General features: G+C 49.5%; 9 protein-coding genes across 9 annotated transcripts; 4 read left to right on the top strand and 5 right to left on the bottom strand.

Annotated features, from left to right (window-relative positions):
- Window positions 1-2830: 2830 nt before the first annotated feature.
- Window positions 2831-3835, top strand: CCN1 (Ccn1p; the record flags this gene model as incomplete). The annotated part of the gene is made up of 1 exon (XM_019131240.1): window positions 2831-3835. A coding segment is annotated over one exon (1005 nt), but the record flags the coding sequence as incomplete, so codon positions are not given.
- A 481-nt stretch (window positions 3836-4316) lies between these two features.
- On the bottom strand, window positions 4317-4672 carry BABINDRAFT_130738 (uncharacterized protein). The gene has a single exon (XM_019127035.1). The coding sequence runs from the start codon at window positions 4579-4581 to the stop codon at window positions 4369-4371; it is 213 nt and encodes a 70-aa protein (XP_018985557.1). The 5' UTR covers window positions 4582-4672; the 3' UTR covers window positions 4317-4368.
- Window positions 4673-5053: 381 nt separating this feature from the next.
- CKA1 (casein kinase 2 catalytic subunit) lies at window positions 5054-6073 on the top strand. Its single transcript, XM_019128694.1, has one exon. The coding sequence runs from the start codon at window positions 5081-5083 to the stop codon at window positions 6062-6064; it is 984 nt and encodes a 327-aa protein (XP_018985556.1). The 5' UTR covers window positions 5054-5080; the 3' UTR covers window positions 6065-6073.
- Window positions 6074-6364: 291 nt separating this feature from the next.
- BABINDRAFT_161198 (uncharacterized protein) lies at window positions 6365-8514 on the bottom strand. The gene has a single exon (XM_019128693.1). It carries the CDS (start codon window positions 8495-8497, stop codon window positions 6476-6478), a length of 2022 nt encoding a protein of 673 aa, XP_018985555.1. The 5' UTR covers window positions 8498-8514; the 3' UTR covers window positions 6365-6475.
- A 100-nt stretch (window positions 8515-8614) lies between these two features.
- Window positions 8615-9714, top strand: NEP1 (18S rRNA pseudouridine methyltransferase). Its single transcript, XM_019128692.1, has one exon. The coding sequence runs from the start codon at window positions 8906-8908 to the stop codon at window positions 9632-9634; it is 729 nt and encodes a 242-aa protein (XP_018985554.1). The 5' UTR covers window positions 8615-8905; the 3' UTR covers window positions 9635-9714.
- Window positions 9715-10462: 748 nt separating this feature from the next.
- Window positions 10463-11308, top strand: BABINDRAFT_35852 (uncharacterized protein; the record flags this gene model as incomplete). The annotated part of the gene is made up of 1 exon (XM_019131736.1): window positions 10463-11308. One exon carries the CDS (start codon window positions 10463-10465, stop codon window positions 11306-11308), a length of 846 nt encoding a protein of 281 aa, XP_018985553.1.
- Window positions 11309-11628: 320 nt separating this feature from the next.
- PSP1 (Psp1p) lies at window positions 11629-13788 on the bottom strand (the record flags this gene model as incomplete). The annotated part of the gene is made up of 1 exon (XM_019132661.1): window positions 11629-13788. One exon carries the CDS (start codon window positions 13786-13788, stop codon window positions 11629-11631), a length of 2160 nt encoding a protein of 719 aa, XP_018985552.1.
- Window positions 13789-13887: 99 nt separating this feature from the next.
- On the bottom strand, window positions 13888-14266 carry BABINDRAFT_130702 (uncharacterized protein). The gene has a single exon (XM_019127034.1). The coding sequence runs from the start codon at window positions 14186-14188 to the stop codon at window positions 13988-13990; it is 201 nt and encodes a 66-aa protein (XP_018985551.1). The 5' UTR covers window positions 14189-14266; the 3' UTR covers window positions 13888-13987.
- A 197-nt stretch (window positions 14267-14463) lies between these two features.
- Window positions 14464-19113, bottom strand: BABINDRAFT_13107 (uncharacterized protein; the record flags this gene model as incomplete). Its single annotated transcript, XM_019127041.1, has 3 exons — window positions 14464-15123; window positions 17353-18103; window positions 18335-19113. The coding sequence occupies 3 exons, from the start codon at window positions 19111-19113 to the stop codon at window positions 14935-14937; spliced, it is 1719 nt and encodes a 572-aa protein (XP_018985550.1). The 3' UTR covers window positions 14464-14934.
- Between the last annotated feature and the right edge of the window lie 114 nt (window positions 19114-19227).

Here is a 19227-nt window from a genome sequence, read left to right as displayed (position 1 = left end):
TCGAAGAGCTACGCGTCAAAAATTTAGCTTAATGAGGGTCTGAGTAGATTTCTGTGCGAATTCAGAGTATGCAATGTTGAGCCTACCGAAAATACGAGGCATAAAAAGTCCTCACGGCTGAATAGTTGGCTATTTATTTGATCGGCTTATATTGCCCAGGAACCTGCCAAAGGATGACTGGTAAGAGCGCAAAATATAATACCTGTCTTCCCCCTGTAACGTGTTTTTTCCCCTTCGTTTTGCTCGTCATCTTTTATAAGACGGACTTCAGATTGAACGTTGCGTAGGAGATGGCCCGAAATTTAAGGAAACCCTGCACTGGAGATGTCGGATGGTTGTCACCTCCAGGGAGTCCCTTGTAAAATCCTCCGCGTGTCGCGGTTGCCATAGCAGTGCGCGTATACCGATCGCGGAACGCGCAGACCAGTGCCACGCTGGGACTTAAAAAATATCTAACTTTGGGGTGACTGATTACGATGAGGGCTCAAGAGTCAGATATCCAACAATGCTGGCTCGATTGAAACTCTTATAGTGTCAACAGATTTTCTGCATACATGTCTGCCTATGACCCCCTCCATGGCATGGATACACATATTGCGCAAAATGCCCATAAAGGGTGACGTAATGTAAGGCCCCAACATTCCACCGGCTGATTTTGCTACAAAGAAATATATCTGCGAGCAGAACGCAGCTGGATTTGATAGGTGTATGCTCCTGGTTTCGTACCCAGTCTGGCAATTCAATACGTGATTCCAGACCTAACCTTCGTGCCGCTGGTGTAATATATCTCTTGATAAAAAAATTACCGAAGATTGGATATTTTCAACCCTAAATACACCAAGAGCATAAGAATCGTGACACATTTTATACCGTGGGTGTCGGTACTAGTCCCGTTGTCCGTGAATAACCGGCAAGTGGAATTCTTGACACGATACACACAAAGGGTTAACCCTGTAACACCGCTGCGTCGTAATTGCGGAGAAGTAAGGTATGGCCAAAGCTTTTGCAGGGGCCGATTTTCCGGGTCGATTCGCGACAGCCCCTACAAACCGCTGGACTAGGGCTGTATGAAAGTTCCAAGGCTCGCCATAAACGTCGCACACATGAAATAGCCCCGGATCGATTCGCGGCTTGTCCAGAAGCTCGAGTTGTCATATAAAGCACATGAAAATGTATCTCTTTACTAAAAAGGGAACTGGGTATGTATGGAAGCATTGCTTGGGCGGCGCGCGTTGTGCGTGCGTGTCTACGACAGTCGCGTATGAAGGCACGCGTCTCAGATCCTGGATCACCCACCATGGGCACCCAAATGCGCGACATTATGGAGGTCAATTGTTTCTGAACAGTCCCCTGAGATCTCTATTTTCAGAGGAACCTTCCCAGTTACAAATACTGCTGGTTTTACGTTGCACGGTACTCCTGGATCTACCAATTGTGGCCTAGCGCGTCAAAACTATATCATTAAAGCGGCAAGGTGTACGCAAACGTAGTATGCGGCCCAACTATATCAAATTGGGCGATAATTATCCTAATGGGGCACAGTCCCAATCGAGCTGAAGGGGCCCAACCGTCAATACTCGGTGCTTTTCAGGTTTCATACGGCGTGTCTACCACTACCTGTATGTCTTCCCGGGATAAGGTTGGCAGCTAATGCAAGGATTCCGTACTGTACGTAAAGGCTTAAGTTGTGCAGGCCAACACCCTCCGGTGGGGCCACACACGAGAATAACCAGTCGGCTCCGTTGGATTGTTGTGTGGAGTAAGCTACAAATAAAAGAAATCCAGCTTAGCCGAAAAATCGCGTCGATTTTCCACAAATTCGCCTTTGGGACTGGAAGTGAAAACACCCTGGAATTCTAAAATCTAAAGGTTAAAGCAGAAACTTTTCATCTGCGAGGGAACAAAGGCACAGAAAAGCCCAAGGCTAGGACTGCTCTACGTCATTCTCCTCTCCGACACCCATGATTGTTGCTCAAAGTGGTAACAACGCCAGGGTTCTCGCCGTCACTGGTCATGCACTAAGCAGCCGCGCGCGCCGCACAGTTTCCCCTTTGTGTACCTTTCGGGTTTTTGCTGCGGCGTTGCACGTTAGTCCCCCTTCAGATGGCAACTAAACTGTATTCGTGATCAACCTCAGGGAAGCAACGGAGGTAAAGTCCTAGCAAGACGGTAAAGACGGCGACAAAGACCGGCAATGGCCACTCCTACTGCCAGCTGTCTTGCCTCTGTGCCCCCCCCCCCTCCCCCACCCCACTGGTCGCGTCCCAACCGCGCGCACAGCTTTTACCGCGCGAAACCGCGTTTGCCCCGTTTAGGCAATTGCGCGCGATCTTCATGCAAGGCATATGTGCCTTCGGCCAAGGGCTAGGAAAACCGGAGAGTTGCATATGGCAAGCTCTTTGCCCCGGTAAACATCCCCATCAGAGACCTCTGTCCACGGATACGGGCAGCGTTCAGTGCATAGATACAGGCAACTGCATCCTACAGGAGGCTGCGCGCGTGAGCCGTGTTTTCGTGTAAGACATTTCACCACACCCGCAGGTAGATATAAGAGATTGGGTCTGCGCTGTATTCTTTCAGTTTGTTTCGATCTTTGCACGCTTCATTCCTTCGTTCAGCTGTTCCCTCCTCCACTTCTTTGCTTTATACCCTTCATCCTTGCATTGTACAGCTTCGTTGTACCGCTTCATCTCCCACTATAATTGCTCGTTTTCTGGCCTTTGTATAGCCCACTCCCTTCTTACAGCTCCTACGTAATATGCCGCGCAATAGCTCCACATCCTCCGTGTATTCTACCCGTACATTGGGCCCACCAAAGCTCACACGCGCGCGTTCATACCCGCCCGTCTTGGAGATGCTCGAGAGCAACACCAACAAGGCGCTCTTCGCGGAGTACGCGGACGACGTGCCGCGGCACCTCGCGCAGCTCGAGGCCGCGAACGGTATCAGCGTCCAGCTCATTGACATGCAGCCAGAGATCAAGTGGTATATGCGACCATATCTCTTGGACTTTCTCTCCGAAACCCACTACTCGTTGCGCTTGCAGCCGCAAACCTACTTCCTCGCATGGTCCATCATCGACCGCTACTGCTCCAAGCGCGTGGTTTTCAAAAAGCACTACCAATTGGTCGGCTGTACCGCCTTGCTTATTGCCGCAAAATATGAGGATAAAAAGTCGCGCGTGCCCACCCTACAGGACCTCGTGCACCTCACGCGCCAGACCTACGACGAAACCATGTTCATGCAAATGGAGCGCCACATCTTGACAACCTTGGAATGGTCGTTGGGACAGCCAACGTACGAGGAGTGTTTGCAGCTCGCGATCTCCACCTCAGTGGACTTCAACCAGTTGACTCCCGTGAAAAAGCACAGACCGAACGGCGAGTCCATGTTGACGTCGCTCACCGAGATGGGCCGTTTCTTCTGCGAGATTGCGCTCTATGACAAGTCATTCCTCCACTTTCCCGTGTCGCTTGTCGCCATCGCTGCCAACTCGCTAGCTAGTCAGATGCTCGACATCCCGTCCACCGCCGCGCGCCTCCAGCACATTATTGCGCACTTCTACCTGCAGAGCGCGCGCGACTCGTACACGCACGACGACGAGTTTTTCTTCGAAGACGAAGAGAACTGCGCGCCCCGCGTCACCGGCGCCTTCCTCTCGGGCTTCAACGAAGACGCGTTACTCTCCATCAAAAAAATCACGCTTTTGTTCATGACCTCGCTCACCTCCGTCTCCGAGTTTGTCCAGCGCAAGTACCAGGAGTTGGGTGTGTGTCAGGTCATCAACCAGTACATCCACCGCAACGCGTTTCTGTTGAAGCCCGTGTTGGAAACCACCCACGATGCCTTGATGGACGTCGATTTGAGCTCATTAGAATACAACCAGCTTAATTATATTTCTGATATTTTACTCGGCCTCAGCTTCATCCAGCCGCAAACCATCGTCCAGACGCCACTCACGCCACCCTCCACCGTTACATCGCGCTACTCCTCGGTCAACTCCTGTTCGGACTTGCCCTCCTCCGCCGTGACCCCCTGCACCGCAAACTCGCCCTTCTTCTCAAACTTCTCGTCTCCTTCCCACGTCCCGCCGTACTCTTTCGCGAATAACTCCACCGATAGCAGTATTGGCCAGATGGTGGGCAAGGACTACTCCATCCGTGCGCCGCCCGCGGTGCGCGAGCCATTCGCAGCCTTGCCGCCTATGGTGGCAGCACGCGACTTCCCCAGCTCCTCGCCACTCGCACAGCGCAGCTGCTGGTAATCTAATGTTCTTTCTATGATGTTTTCATCCGGTCTTTTGGGTTTCTTTTCTTGCATGCGGTCTCCGCTCTAATACCAACTCCGCTAACTGGTTAGTGGCTATCTCTAAAACGTGTAGATGTTCCAAGTGACGGAAGAGTCGAAGGTTTTTGCATCCAGCTGGGGTGAACTAGTAACGCCAAGCCCACCGATACGTCCTAGCCGGGTCTCGAAGGTATAATGTTCCTTTCGCAGCTGAGGGTATAGATTGCTTCTCTTGAAGGTTCGGTTGTAAAGGAAATCGACAAGCTGGCCAGAAACCATTCCTCGTAAGCACATCGATTCTGTAGAGGTTATGGTATGTACCCAAGCACTTTGCTCTCATCGCCAGGAACTGGGTCTGAAGGATTTTACGTGAAAACCACAGTATACAGCACTAGCGTGGACTACGGCCATTACTTTGGTAACTTCAATTTCAAATACTCAACCGGTGAGCTTTTGGTTTCGTGCTGCCTGTCTCATGCTGTTGGGCCTGGCATTCGCGAACGCCCAGCCATTCGCACTCCGATATCACACCATCCACCCTCCTGTCTGTATCTATCTTCCTTGTGCTTTAACAACCTTTCTTGAATCCTTTCACCATTTCAACTTCAATTATCTCTCCCCCCACTTCGTTCACCGTGCCGGCGTTCGCGAATACTCTTCACAAGGCAATACAATATCACCTGGCGCACCCGGCGTGCGCACACGGTGCGTAGCCCTGGCGCGAAAAAATTACGTGATGAATAAAAATCTTTTACCAGAAACCAACCCACCCTCTTCTCCTCATCCCCATACAATGACCTCATCTTTGGCAAGAGTGTACGCAGATGCGAACCAGCACAAGCCGCAGTCCTACTGGGACTATGACAGCGCCAGCATCGTGTGGCGGCCGCAGGACAAGTACGAGGTGACCAAGCGCTTGGGACGTGGCAAGTACTCGGAGGTGTTCCAGGGGGTGGAGTTGCCTAACGGGAACGATGTGGTGATCAAGGTGTTGAAGCCAGTGAAGAAAATGAAAATCAAGCGCGAAATCAAGATCTTGCAAAATCTCGTTGATGGGCCAAACATCATCGAGTTGTTCGACGTGGTGCGCGACCCCAACTCCAAGACTCCGGCCTTGGTGTTTGAACACGTGGAGAACATCGACTTCAGGACTTTGTACCCAAAGTTCTCAGACCTCGACATCCGTTTCTACATGTTCGAGCTCTTGAAGGCGCTCGACTACTGCCACTCCATGGGTATCATGCATCGTGACGTAAAGCCCCACAACGTGATGATCGACCACACCACGAAGAAGTTGCGGTTGATTGATTGGGGGTTGGCCGATTTCTACCACCCGGGCAATGAATACAACGTCAGAGTTGCGTCGCGGTGCTTCAAGGGCCCGGAGTTGTTGGTCAATATGCGTTTATACGACTACTCCTTGGACTTGTGGTCCCTCGGGACCATGCTCGCGGCGATGATCTTCAAGAAAGAGCCGTTTTTCCACGGCAGATCCAACACCGACCAGTTGGTTCAGATCGCGCGCGTGTTGGGAACAGATGACCTCCATGCGTACTTGCTGAAGTACGGTTTGACGTTGGGCAAGGAGTATGAGGACCTCGGCTACTACGAGAGAAAGCCGTGGGTCAAGTTCATCAACACCAAGAACGAACATCTTGCGTCCGAGGAGGTGGTTGACTTTATCGATTGCTTGTTGAAGTACGACCACCAGGAGAGATTAACCGCCAAGGAGGCCATGGCCCACAGATACTTTGATCCTGTCAGAAAGACCAACTAGGTTAGCATTGCATCCGATACTGTATACTAATAATTTAAAGCGATAATAATACCAGTAGCGAGAGAAGCTCACCTGATGGGTGAAAAAAACTCAGAGTAGGCGGCGGGCATACCTAGAGGGTCCAGGTATCTCAACATTCAGAGGCTCAACAAGGTTTACAAAATTAACAAGCATTCTTTGAGTGTATGTGTATTTTTTTTTCAGCCCTAATTTTTGGTGGGTGATATCTGCACAAATACCATGTAAGGCTTTTCCTAGATCTCGATCCATCCTATAGGACAATATAAATGTGAATATTAACACCTTTATGATTAAGTTATTTCATATTTAGGATCCCCCGACCGTAGCCATGGCTATGAGCACTGATCTATTCTCAAATCACTAAGGCTAAACCCGGTCTAGCTCAAACTTCTATCTCTCATCCATCTGGTCCTGGTCCATATCCCAGTCCTCTACCTCCGAGTTCATCGAGCTGTAAAGATTATCAGCTTCCGGGCCCGTCGTGAGCATCTCCAAGATCTCCCTGGCCAAACAAATAGTATTATCTTCATATGCAAACTCCAACCCGTTGGCAAACGTGAGCTCAGCCTCACAAATGTCCTCCATGGACGACGCCGCAGTGATGTGGGCTAATTTGCGCGCACGCGCCTCTGCGTACTCGTTAAATAGCGGCGCCCGGATCCCAAACTGCACCCGCATCTTCCGCATGTAGTTCATGCTGGCATCCCACAACCCCTCCTTCGTCTGAGAGAACGCCACACGCGTGAGCAACACGAGTAGCTCGTGTGAGGTGTCTCGTGGAATCTGTAGCTCGCCCTTCTGAAACCGGTGCCACAGCACGTGCAAGATCGCAACCGTCTTGGCCACGGTCATGATGCGCGTGGGGACCAGCCGGTGGCGCGGGTGGGCGTAGACAAAGTCCTGCTCCATCGTCGCGTTGGCCGTCAAGATTTTAATCACAGGCACGTCTATCAACGGGCGTGCGCTCCGGTACATGTCGTTGCACACGGTGAGAAGCTCCAAGACACGGAGTCCCAAAAGCGCAACGTGGGAGACGTGACCATTGTCACCAGTTTCCCAATTAGCCACCGGTAGAGGGGTAGGCGTCACTAACTTTCCCTCGAAATTTCTCCGCGCCGACGGGACCATGGAATCCAACCTCCTGGCATCTTTGTTGGACCCGATCATTCGATTGAGCCCATAAAGCTGGAATCCGATTCGTGGCGCAGGCTCTTCTGCGATAAGTTTCGCCACTAGCAAGATCTGTCGCTGGTCGCCGGTCTGGGACGCGATAACCATTTCCACGGCCGCAAAGGCAACATTGACAGGCGAATGGGTCGAGAGGAGCTTCGGAAGAAGGGTCGGTTGGAGCTTTGCCCACACGCGCGCGCGAAGCGCCTCCAGCCGCAACTGTGCACACGAGAAGAGCAGCTCGAGAAGCTCCACGGAGAAAAGCATGGTGGTGCTCTGGAGAAGCGCAATGTGGTCAGGGACGTTGCTGGGAAATTCAGGATCGTCCATATCGGCCTTGAGAGTGTGTTCGTAGCGCTCCAGGATATCAAAGTTGAGGTCCATTAACTGCTCTAAAACATCATCTTTAACGGCATTTGGCCGGAACCTGACAGTTGCGTGGAGCACGGCTAAGAGAAACGGGACCGCAAGAAGGCGCTGAGCATCGACCAACTGCCCTATAAGCCGGGAAACAACCTCACAAAACTCCTCCACGAGGTCATCAAGCTTAAGCAAGCTCTGTTTCGCCACCAAATATGCCTGGATACTCCCAGAAATCGGTTCCCGTGGCAAAATCACGCATCCCTTGCACGTGAACTTAGTGTCAATGGAAATTCTCGCCAAATATTCCATGCAAGACCGTGGCAACCCCCTAACCGTGTGCCGTATAAGATGCTCTACAAGGCCAGGTCGTTCATCTGGAACACTAGTCCGGACTACAATCGTCCTGACCTCCTTCTCTACCTTGACCTCCCGTGGCTTTTCTGCTTCATCGAGCTTTCTCCGCTTGGGCTCATGCGAGCGGAGCTTTAGCTGGTTATGGAGAAATTTTTTGTCATCCTCCAACACCGTATTTTGCGCTCCTAGCGTGCTAATTCGCTCCTCGGCCGCGATTTTGGCGGCCTTGGCCTCCTCGCTCAACCGCCTGATCTCATCCTCTTTCGCCTTGGTGAGCGCCTCGAGTCGTGACCGCAAGATGGAAACCTCTCCCCTGGCTGCGAGCAAGTCTTGGGCTTTGGTATCTACCGGAGGTTGTACCTCAAGCGGCTTCGGCAATTGGGTGTACTCCCCAGATTCGGTGATCTCCACGGTTCCTCGTTCAGGCTGCGACACCGGCGGCCGCGCAGTCAACGCAATCATCTCATCCTCGTCAAACGAGTCTTCAAACGAGTCGAAGCTATCAAAGTCCTCAAATCCAGCCATGGCATTCTAGATGTGTCTTGAAAAAAGCTTTGTCTGGCTTTGGCACTTTGCTTTGGACCCGCTTTGATGCGTTTTGGTCGGCGCGTCAAGGTCGTGCGCGTCCAGGCCTAATCGGGAAGATGAGCTTGACTTGTGGGCGAGCCCTCAAAGCGGATTTGAGAGGCAAGGGTAGCATTCTCAAATTCAGAAACTATCGCCTTGTACATATCAAAGCTGGCTTCTGTGTAACCGCTGTTTTGCGTTTGGTTTTATCGATGGTCGATTCCCACTAGATCAGGGGTAGTCGTGTCCTGCATAAGCCGGATCGGGAAAGCGATGGGGTGAATTTTTAGGTGAAAAATTTTGACGCAAGCCATACACATCTACGATGAAGTACATCCACCTTCCCACCTCTTTTCGCCCACCAAGATGTCCAGCGAAAACGCCCCAGCCCCAGCGGCCTCCTTGGTTCCGGTGCAGCCGACCCCGCTCAGTTCCAAAGACAAGGCCACCAAGAGATTGATCGTAGTTCTATCCCATGCCTGCTTAGAGACCCACAAGATGTCCTCTGGCGGTGCCGGAGGCGATAAATATGCCTTGTTGAACTGCGATGACCACCAGGGGTTGTTGAGAAAGATGAACAGAGACATATCCGAGGCCAGACCCGATATCACACACCAGTGCTTGTTGACTTTGTTAGACTCCCCGATCAACAAGGCCGGCAAGTTGCAGGTCTACATCCAGACCGCCAGAGGCGTTTTGATCGAGGTCAATCCATCCGTTAGAATTCCAAGAACCTTCAAGAGATTTTCCGGTTTGATGGTCCAGTTGTTGCACAAGTTGTCCATCCGCTCCGTCAACTCTGAGGAAAAGTTGTTGAAAGTCATTAAGAACCCCATCACCGACCATTTACCATTGAAGTGCCGCAAGATTACATTGTCCTTCGATGCGCCTGTCAGACGCGTCCAGGACTACGTCGAGACTTTGGATGAGGACGAAAGCATCTGTGTGTTTGTTGGGTCCATGGCCAGAGGCCCAGATAACTTTGCTGATGAGTTTGTCGACGAGAAGATCGGGCTCTCCAACTACCCGTTGTCCGCCTCCGTTGCCTGCTCCAAGTTCTGTCACGGCTGTGAGGATGTCTGGGGTATCTACTGAGTAGCCTAGATCTAATATTCTCTTCCGCTCAGCTGCTTGAAGACTGGGCCTTGTAAAATACATGTTTATCTTCACTGTTGTGTAGGGGGCTTATCTCCACTGCTGTGTAGAGATTTATTGTAGAAATGCTGTAGAGGGGCGGTCTATGAAGGTGGATCATAGTGGGGGCGGCCTCTGGGACGTACTCCATTGTAGGGTGAAGGATAAAAATATTCAGTTATTTAGTAATTTTTCTCTAGTTTTAAGGTATTGATATGGAAACATGTGGTGCATGCCGAGTTTAACTCTCTATGCGGGATCTTGCTTGTAACGCTCGAACTGCTCTGAAGGGGTGTATGATCGATATCTCGGAGTATTTATGCATATATGTTTATCAGGTGTGGGTAAAAAGCTTTCAAGACAAATATTATCTTGTTCACCCCCACTCTTGTTGAAAATCACCCATTCAAAGCATCAAGGTATCTACCTTATGCAGATTCTAAACCTACAGATGAAGACTAAATACATCATTCAAAACGCTTCAATCGGTTTGTATGAAAAACCAGCTAACTCCCACGCACTTCAACCTTTCCATTCAAAGAGATTGCTGTGTTCATACCATTCAAAGTACCCGCAAAAGCCTGAGCCCACCTGTCTGCAACCTGAATTTGTGTAGACCCGCATATGCACCTTGAGCCTGCTGGCTTTGTGGCTCACATACACTGACACCCATCTCACACCCTTCCATCATTGTATAAATATCCCACCACCAACTTCTTCCCACCATACTTTTCTGCCTTCTCTAGCTTTCCAACTCCCCATTGCTATTGTCGTTGCTTCCTGCTCAAAATGCCTTTTGTCGAATCACCTGGTGTGTACGCCTGGAGCGCAGGCATTACCTTGAACACCTACATCATGCAGCACTTATGGTTGGAGAACTTGATGGACATCCACTTGTACCAGGCCAATGTTCTCCCATTGACCGAAACCCCTAATGCCTACTTTGTTCGCCGTGACAGGTTCGACAGACAAAGAAAAGTCAACGTTTTCGCGGGAGACGGCACGAAGGTATACACCATCGAGAGAAAGTCGGCCTTGAATCCCGTGTGGATGATGTACACCTTTCCCCAGAGAAGAGAGGTGGCCACCATTCGCGCTGGGCTCTTTATGAGAGCCGTAGATTGGCACAATAAGGCTGGCTTAGAGCACAGAGCGATCACCAACGACTCTGGCCTTGCCGGTAGATACAGGAGCTTCTACTTGAGCGATGGGGCCAAGTACTCCTGGACCCGCGGGACCAAATGCTTGGAGAAGGTTATCAATCCAAACGGTGGCACCGAGGAGATGAGATCTCGAATCGCCAAGGTTAAGTTGTTGCGTCAGTTCAAGATGGACTTTGAGGTTTTGGTGGACGAGGCTCAGATTGACAGGGAGGTGGTGTTAGCCACCGCTTTCATCTCCATGTTGACCCAATGGGGCTACGGTGACATTACCGAGACCACTGGTCCGACCTTTGTGGGAGGGTCCAAGCAGCTCGCGGGAGCTACCCCCGAAGCGGTCTCGCTCGCTGTTGCTGCCCCAGAGCCAGCTAAGGTTGTGTTGGTCATCGAAGGGGGGGATGCCGATACTGAGTACACTATCGAGCCAGTGTTGAGGACCGCTACAGGTTCTGCTCCGGTGACTGCTGTTTCCTAGGCATATTGCGGTCCCGCATGAGCCTTCTTAGTGGGCACCTTTCCGACTGAAGGTTGTGGTTGTATCCAGCGTTTATTCCCTTGTTGCGCTGTGGCAAGTTTCACACACCCTCTACCTCGAATTTCCCGAAAGTCTCTGCTTGAATCATTTCGTTTTAGGTTTATAGATGTGCCTAATTTAGACCGTAACATTGCTAGTGTAGTTAAACCTTCGGCCCAACGCCATGCTGATTTCTTACCCATTCTGGTTAAAGGTGAATATAGTCTATAGCGATTATAGTATAATTAATACAGACATGGCCACATTAAAAGCACAAACCGCTAGCTGATGTTAATCTTCTTGAAGCCATAAAAGTTGGTCTCCACGATCTCCTTCTTCAATTGCTGAACCAAGCTAAGGATGTTCAAGCTGTGAAAGTCGCAGATGTGCTCATTCAAGCCCTCAAAGTCCTCAATGGAGGTGATTGTCGTTGGCTTGGGGCCTGTCGTATTAAGACGCTCTCTCTCCTGGAAATCAGGTAGCACGGCACACAACCAGATACGGGTTTTGTACACCTTGAACAACTCCTTGATCAACCCCCGGAAATCCACGCGCTGGAAGCCGGCAAAGTAGTAGAAAATCAACTTCTTGAAGTCAAATTGGTACTCCGACTGGATCAACGTGATGTGGTGGGCCAATCCCAACTCCTCAATCTTGAGCTTCGCCAACAGGAAGCTCTTGCACTCCTCCATGTACTTCATCGGCAACTGGTGGCACTCTTGGGGGGTGGCAAACCGAAGCACCTGCTTGGTGGGCAAGGAGATGATGAACTCGTTGTCTTCGGTGGTGGAAGTGGTGGTGGCAGAGCCCTCGGCTTCACCCTCTGACGACTGGATGTACAATGACTTCAAGTGCTCGCGTTTCCGCAAAAAGTTGAACAAGATTGCGTACTTCAAGTCCACCATGGGCTTCAAGATCATCACAAGGTCCTTTCCCCTGTCGCCGTCGATCACCACCAAGTCATGCTTCTGCAAAAAGAGGTTGGAGTTGGGCAAGCACAAGATCTCCATCTTCCCGTTCTTGTTCATCACGAGCGTGAGGAGAAGCAACGTGCGGGTGCTAGAATTAGCTCCGTTTGCGTTGCCCCCGTGACTGTTGCTGTGTCTGGTGTATGGCGACAAGTTGTTTAAATTTCGGAGGAACGACACGAGCGATTGGATTTCGGAATGCTTTTCGGGATCCAATAAATCGTCTAGTTCAAGCATGATTTCATTGGCCGTGGTAAGACTCTTCTCGGCCTCCTCCTTTGCTGAGGCCTCTTCGGTATCAAAGGTTTCGCCGGTGGTGCAGTACCCAAAGTACGGCAAAGTCTGCTTGTAGATCTGCTTCAAGTCTTTCGAGGCCATGATGTAGTTGTTTGTCAACAACAATCCGCTATCCAACTTCACGAGCTGGTTGGGGTCTGAGGGCAAATTTACGGCCCCAGGGCTGTGGTTATTGTTCGGGTAGTGGGCGTAGCTAACTGAGTGACGGCTGCGATTTGACCGCTGCTGGCCCCTTCCGTGGGACCCCTGGCTGAATCTGTTTCCGTGGTTCAGATCATACTGGTTCTGGTCTTGGTGTGGGGGCTGAGAGTTGCCGTACCCGTATCCTTTCTGCGAGCCTCCTTGGTTGCTTCCATTCCAGGCGAAGCTGGCGGTGTCAAACTGAGACAGTCTGCGGGACTGGAACTCGTTCAAACGGGTCTTGTACGGCTGATACGGCTGGAACGCCTGGCTGGAGCCGTCATAGGTGTTTCCAGGGGTATACTGGTTGAACTCGTTCAGCCGTGGGTAGTTGTACTGGTTGAATCTGTCGTCCGGATTGGCGTACGCCGCTGGTTCTAGGGCTTCGGGCGCGTATTCGAACGGCTTCCCAAAGCTATCCAGCAGGTATGGGTATGCCTGGGCCTTGTAGCCCCAAATGGGCGCTTGGGAATCCATGCCGTTGGGTCTAGAGCCGAGCAACGGGTTTGTTCCTCCGTTTTGGGGAGCATCGTTGGTCGTTGCGGCGAAGCTTCCGCCGCTGGTAAAGACTTCAGCGGCATAGCTGGGCCGTCTCGTAGAGATGTTGGATACCCCACCCTGCAACTCCATGGGTAAGTGGAACGCGTTGTACTCCTCGGCGATAACCCCGGACTCCTCAGGGAAGAAGGACTGGAACTTGGACTCGGCAAAACTCGAGCTCGTGGACGGACGACGGTTGCGGAACTCACCGAGCTTACTTGTCTGAGACGGGTAGTTATTTGACACCGAGAGCTTGGCGAGCTTCTCGAAAAGAATATTGTTAAAGTCGTCAGGCTGCGACGAGTCGTGAGGGTCCCCGATAAGCAGTGGACGGTGCGTGGATTCGGCCGCAAAGGGATTCCATTTGCCGCTGGTGGACTCGACATTCCTCTCCTCGGTTACATTGCCGGTGGATGTATAGTTAGGACTGACAAACATGGATGATTTAAAGGACATGACAGTGGAAAAGTGGATGAGCTGCGAATTAATCGTAGGTTACGATGGTTTGGCGGAAGGCTGAAGGTGAGTTAACGTAAACTAATGAGTTTGATTATATGGCTGGTGTTTTTGGCTGGTACTATGGCGTAGACTTTTGGAGGCGCTTCTATACTTGTTCTGTTCTATATCGGTCTATTAGGAAGCAAAAACAAAAAGGTTAGCACGACGAACAATCACGGAGCTTTTGGGGAAAATTATACGGCAAAAGAGTAAAATCGGCCGAGGGTATTGTTTGTTGCAAAGGAGGCTTGAAACAGCCGAGAGAAGAGTCTGAGCTACAACGCACCGCAAATTCCAAAGAGTGGGGAAGACAGGGGAGTGGCGCCGCGAAAATTAGCATGAGACAACACGCACACATGATCGTGGCAGCCTCGCCGCATGGAAATCGCACGCTTGCTGCAAGTAGGCGTCACTGAACTCGAATGCAGGATTGCGGGGGGTGCGGTCGTAGCCATCACGTGCACGTCACAAGTGGGGCCGGTGTGAGAGCCCTCGAACTCACAAAGATCCGTTAAATCATGGGAATTAAAGGGAAATGCTTAATAAAACTATATGGCATTATCTAGAGAGCTAGAATCTTACTTAGGGATACAGCCGAAATTGTGTGGCATGGATGTAGAAAAGTTGGTTCTAGCAGAAGCAGGTTAGAAGCTATCAGCCTGGAGAACTCAGGCCGGCTATTCGTACAAGATGGTCTTTCCCTGCCTAGGCTTTCACAGTAAGTCCCAGTTTGGCGATTATTTTCGATCGAATTCTGCCAAACCTGACTGGCGTCCGGGCGGAAAATCTAGATTTACACGGGTGTGTGGGGTTACCCTTTGGCTTATCGTAAAATCACACCTGACAACCCAACGTGCCGCACGCATCCAACTATAGCTGGTCATGCAAGCGGCCAACCTACGTATCACGCACATTAATACAGACAATTAAGTCAGCCCTTTATGGTTCAGGGCAGATAGCTACGAGATAATTTAAGATTGCATTAGGGGTCACACCACCCCTTACAGCCATATTCAGATTGGGATTTATTCCATAAGGTCGTATCAATGAGGGAGAAAAGATAATTTACACAAGTCATAAGCATGAGCCAGTTTGGCCCGGGTGCTAGGAGGACATGGACTTTCTGGCCAACCCAGTGCCGGCCTTTGGTGGAAACTTCTTGTTCTTCTCCAACGGCTCCTGGGCGTGGCGGCATGCACACCACTCTGGCTCAGGTGTGATTTTCATGACGGAGGCAACGTGATCGCCGCAGCCGGACCAGGACTTTCTCATACAAATTGGGCAGATTTCGGTCTTGCACATTGTGATAGGAAGGGATTGCGGGGCTAGTGTAATGAAGCAAGGATGTGTGAAGGCGAGAGGTTACTTTAACAAACTGAACAAGGGGTGTGGTGTGTTAGCAGTAAATTGGTATATTGAAAGAAGAGAAAAATTGGCTGTAGGTGGGAAAGCCCTCGTTTTATACCTCCGCCGTTCGCCCTATTTGTTTCATATCTGTGTTGTGCATATGTGCCATGTTATGTTTCCGAAGCCAGAAAGCAAGATTGGACCTCTCTGCAGGACTGCTGAGCATAACAGTGTTGCTCTACTCTAGAGACCGAAGATTTCTTTGGCGCGCTCGATTATGGTTTTATGCACTGTTCCGGGGCTAATAGGAACACGTGAGCGAATGATCCGGGTGGTAGCTGCAGAGAAATCTGGGGCAATTTCGACTTGATCGCTTTGTGCACGTGCATTGGCAGGTGGTGACGCTGTTTTGGCAGACACGAATCTGTGCGCTGTACACAGGTCACCATACGCTAATTAGAGATTACTGCGCGGTGATTTACTCAGTCCAGAAGTTCCGGCTGGTGGGGGTATCGGAGGGGGTGACACCATGTTTCCGTGATTTATTATCCCTAGAATTTCTAGTTTCAGGTCTTCGTAAATCGTACAGATGTGGTCAGTGGGGATGTAATAACGCTAAACAAATAAAGTCCGAGGGCTGCCTCAGGTCGATTTTCAGTCTTTGACGGGTGTTTTGCCCAGAATGACTAGATGGGTTTCGACTGGTTCCTGACACTTGTCAGAAGCGAAGATCGCCACAACCTTAGGGTGATGTCATACTCGTCTAACTACAGGTTGCTGTGCCTTCTTGATAAGCGCAGCGAGCTATCTCCGGGGGAGGGGCTAAAATAATCTTATCTGAGTTGTTAACGCCTTGTTTGCTACTGCGTCTCAAAACTTACCTCATCCAACGTTCTTATTGAACATCCTTCACTGTGGTTTTTTTTTACAGATTTAAAGATACAATCATGCCTGTACTAATTGAAACTTTATTCATAGCCGACTTGCCTAACCCTGAACACTCACATACTGAGACCAAGCTCCCTTCAGGCAGCTGGGAAGTCACTCAACTAAAGCACAAACGAATAAAACCTCCGGTAAGACAAAATAAGCATTTTTTGAAAACGGGTGAGCAATTTCAATGCCAATGACCGGTATATGAAAGATTTGGACGCTTGCTCGTGTATCGCTGGCCTTAGGGGTTCCTTTGGTAAATGCAATGTGCATGATTGAAATGCATAGAAAGCGAGCAGATACGTCATAGGGAGCCCTGTTTCCGGTTTCCAATAGATCATGTTGCATCTGCGTCTGGCAGTCACCGAATCATTTCGTCGGCATAAAACGCTCCATTAACTTTGATGCTTTACTTTCTGTACAGAGACAAGCTTTTGTACCCGTATTTAGCCTACTTTCGAGCATCCATATGGTTTACATAGTGCGCGAGTATGAGTTACAGGAGCTAGGCCACTATAAATTGAGTACATACCCGCCCCATAGTGTAACCTGAGCTGAGTAAAAACCCGACATATAGAGTTTTCGTTCCAGTCTGGATTTCATACCCCCATTAGAATGTACCTATGGGTGATGGTATATATTTAAAGGTATAATCTATGTCGATATATATCAATATATTAGTTTTTTATCATCATTATATTAGTCTCTTATCATCAAGTATATAAGTAATAAAAGTTTAACATACATAAAATATCAATATTTAATATATTAGCATGCTATAGATTTGAAAAACATTTAACGATATATTTAGCCAGATAACCATATTGTCACTAATTCATTGGCGTCAAAATACGGCTTTATATGCGGAACACCTATATTCGCACATAAATATACACAGAGGTATATGTTTCTCTCAATTATATACGCGTATATCGAATAAGCTCTTCCAATTAACGTTATGAGATTTTTTTGCGCAGGAGAATCAGCATTTTAGCGCTTGTCGCACCCTAAAAGCATATACAGGAGATGGAAACGTGCCGAATTTGACAACACGGATCAGTCACGCTCCACCTGTTACACCTACGCTAACGACTTAAGCTTGTAGTTAAGTATACATTTTTTAGTCATTTGCATCACCGGTAATGAGATCCCCTACGCCACTCAGCTTAGCTTCTCGTCAAGCCTGTTTCTTCTCCTCTCCACGGTGATCCTCCCAACTAAGATGAGTACCCCAACAAACACTTGAGACAGCCAGACCCCCATAATAGCCAACGAAACACTCAACTCGAACCTTAAACCTTTATTGTACTCCGTGATTGTCACATTTAACGCCCTTTTCAACTCCGCTGTGGCAGAGTCTGCGATTTCTGTGAGATCTCCACTAGCAGTACGGTTAAATCCATAGCTGCTCGGGGTACCTGAATTCGTGTTTTTCGATGCACCTGTATTGGAGGAAGCTGCGTTAACCACATTATAGAGCAAGTCTTCGTTGACCCGGGGTAGCGTAACGTGGACATTATCTTGGACCCAGACCAAGCCTTTCTCCACCAGTTCCAACTTCCTCCCCACAACACAGTAAACCACCGATGTTACTGCACTGTATAGAGGCGTATCCCGAAACACATCGTCGATTGCCGTATTCATCGTCTGTATGAATTCATCAACGGTGTGGTTGACCGATGTGGTGGACTGGTTCACCCAGCCCAACATGTTCTCGTTAATGTAGGCTTCTTGGTTTCCGATATACTGGTTTGTGCCATTGGTCCATTGATCAAGTAAATGTTTAATATCCATCGTTTCGAAAAGGCCATGGACCAAGTCTTCTGCTTGCTCGGTTATTCTGGGGACTTCCAGCGCCACAAGCGAAAGAAGAATATACTGTAACAATACAGCTATTAAACCCATCAATGCCACAAACAAGACGGTTAGAGAGCGCGAAGAGGAGACGTAGGCTATAAACCACTTTATCGGGATTTTGTACAGGGAAACAACCCTCGTAGGTGTTACTCTAAGAATAACTCTGGTGAGGTAGTATGATAGCCGGTTTTCTGAATTACCCAAAATCTCCATTACCACGGGATATGGAGTGTTTAGATTGCTAGCAGGACCCTGGGGTATAAACCTCAGCCCTTTCTCCAACCACAGGAGTTTTCCCCGCTTAACTTCTGTACCACCCATTAGTGAGGACCCGTAATATGATTTCAGCCCTCCTGGTGCTGGAAACATTAAATCCTCGGCCACACTGTTGATTCTACGCCAACGGAAAATTTCATCGACAATAAGGGGAATGAGCACGAGTACTGCTACGGCTATTAACAACCCCAAGACAATGTTTGAGGTATAGCGGACCTTTATCCCCAACTTGGCGTAGAATTCATCAACCTTCAGTGACTGGTTGACGCAAAAATTCGCATCCACTTTCCTGCTAACGGGAAGTACGAGAAGAGATTCGTTCAACATCTTGGAACGCAAACTGGCCATAGAACCGTTAATTTCCTTTTTTAACCCCTCGAAAGGTGTTTGGATCAAGCCTTTAGTGTAGTCCTCCACTGCGGTGAAATTTGGAAGGTTCGTCTGCAATTGAGTAAGCTTTCCATTTATGCTATCGGGAAGCTTCCAGTTTTTCAAAGAAGCGACAGATAAATCAACCTTCTTGATGGAATCAGAAGGATCTACATCCCCGGATGAGAAAAGGGTTTCGAGCTTTCCCACCCCCGATAATATTTTATTAACCACCTTGCTCACATCCTCCAAACCGTGTTGGATCCCATCGGCGATATCCACAACGGTCGTGTTAGCGATGTTGATCACCGATTCAGTAGCGTTAACCGCTGCTCCCACCGAGCCATCAATCGCAGCGGTCAAAATACAGGTGTATGTCCCGATCACGCTTTCAATCGTGAAAACAACAAGAGCTTCGGCAATGGTGATGGTCATCAAGAGCGACTTTATGGTTGCATCAGTAAGCTCCTCAACACTCTTGGTGACGAGTTTGTTACCCATGAGCGAGGCATAATGGGGGACGACTGATGAGACCTCCGAGCTATAGGTTTCAATTGTGCTGCAGGCAGTTTTTGTGTAGTTGCTTAAATTTTCCAAACTACCGTTAAGTCTATT

This window comes from Babjeviella inositovora, assembly GCF_001661335.1.
Source record: "Babjeviella inositovora NRRL Y-12698 unplaced genomic scaffold BABINscaffold_5, whole genome shotgun sequence".
NCBI classification, from domain to species: Eukaryota; Fungi; Ascomycota; class Pichiomycetes; order Serinales; genus Babjeviella; species Babjeviella inositovora.
The sequence above is the reverse complement of the archived record's forward strand: the minus strand, read 5'-3'. Positions and strand labels throughout refer to the sequence as shown.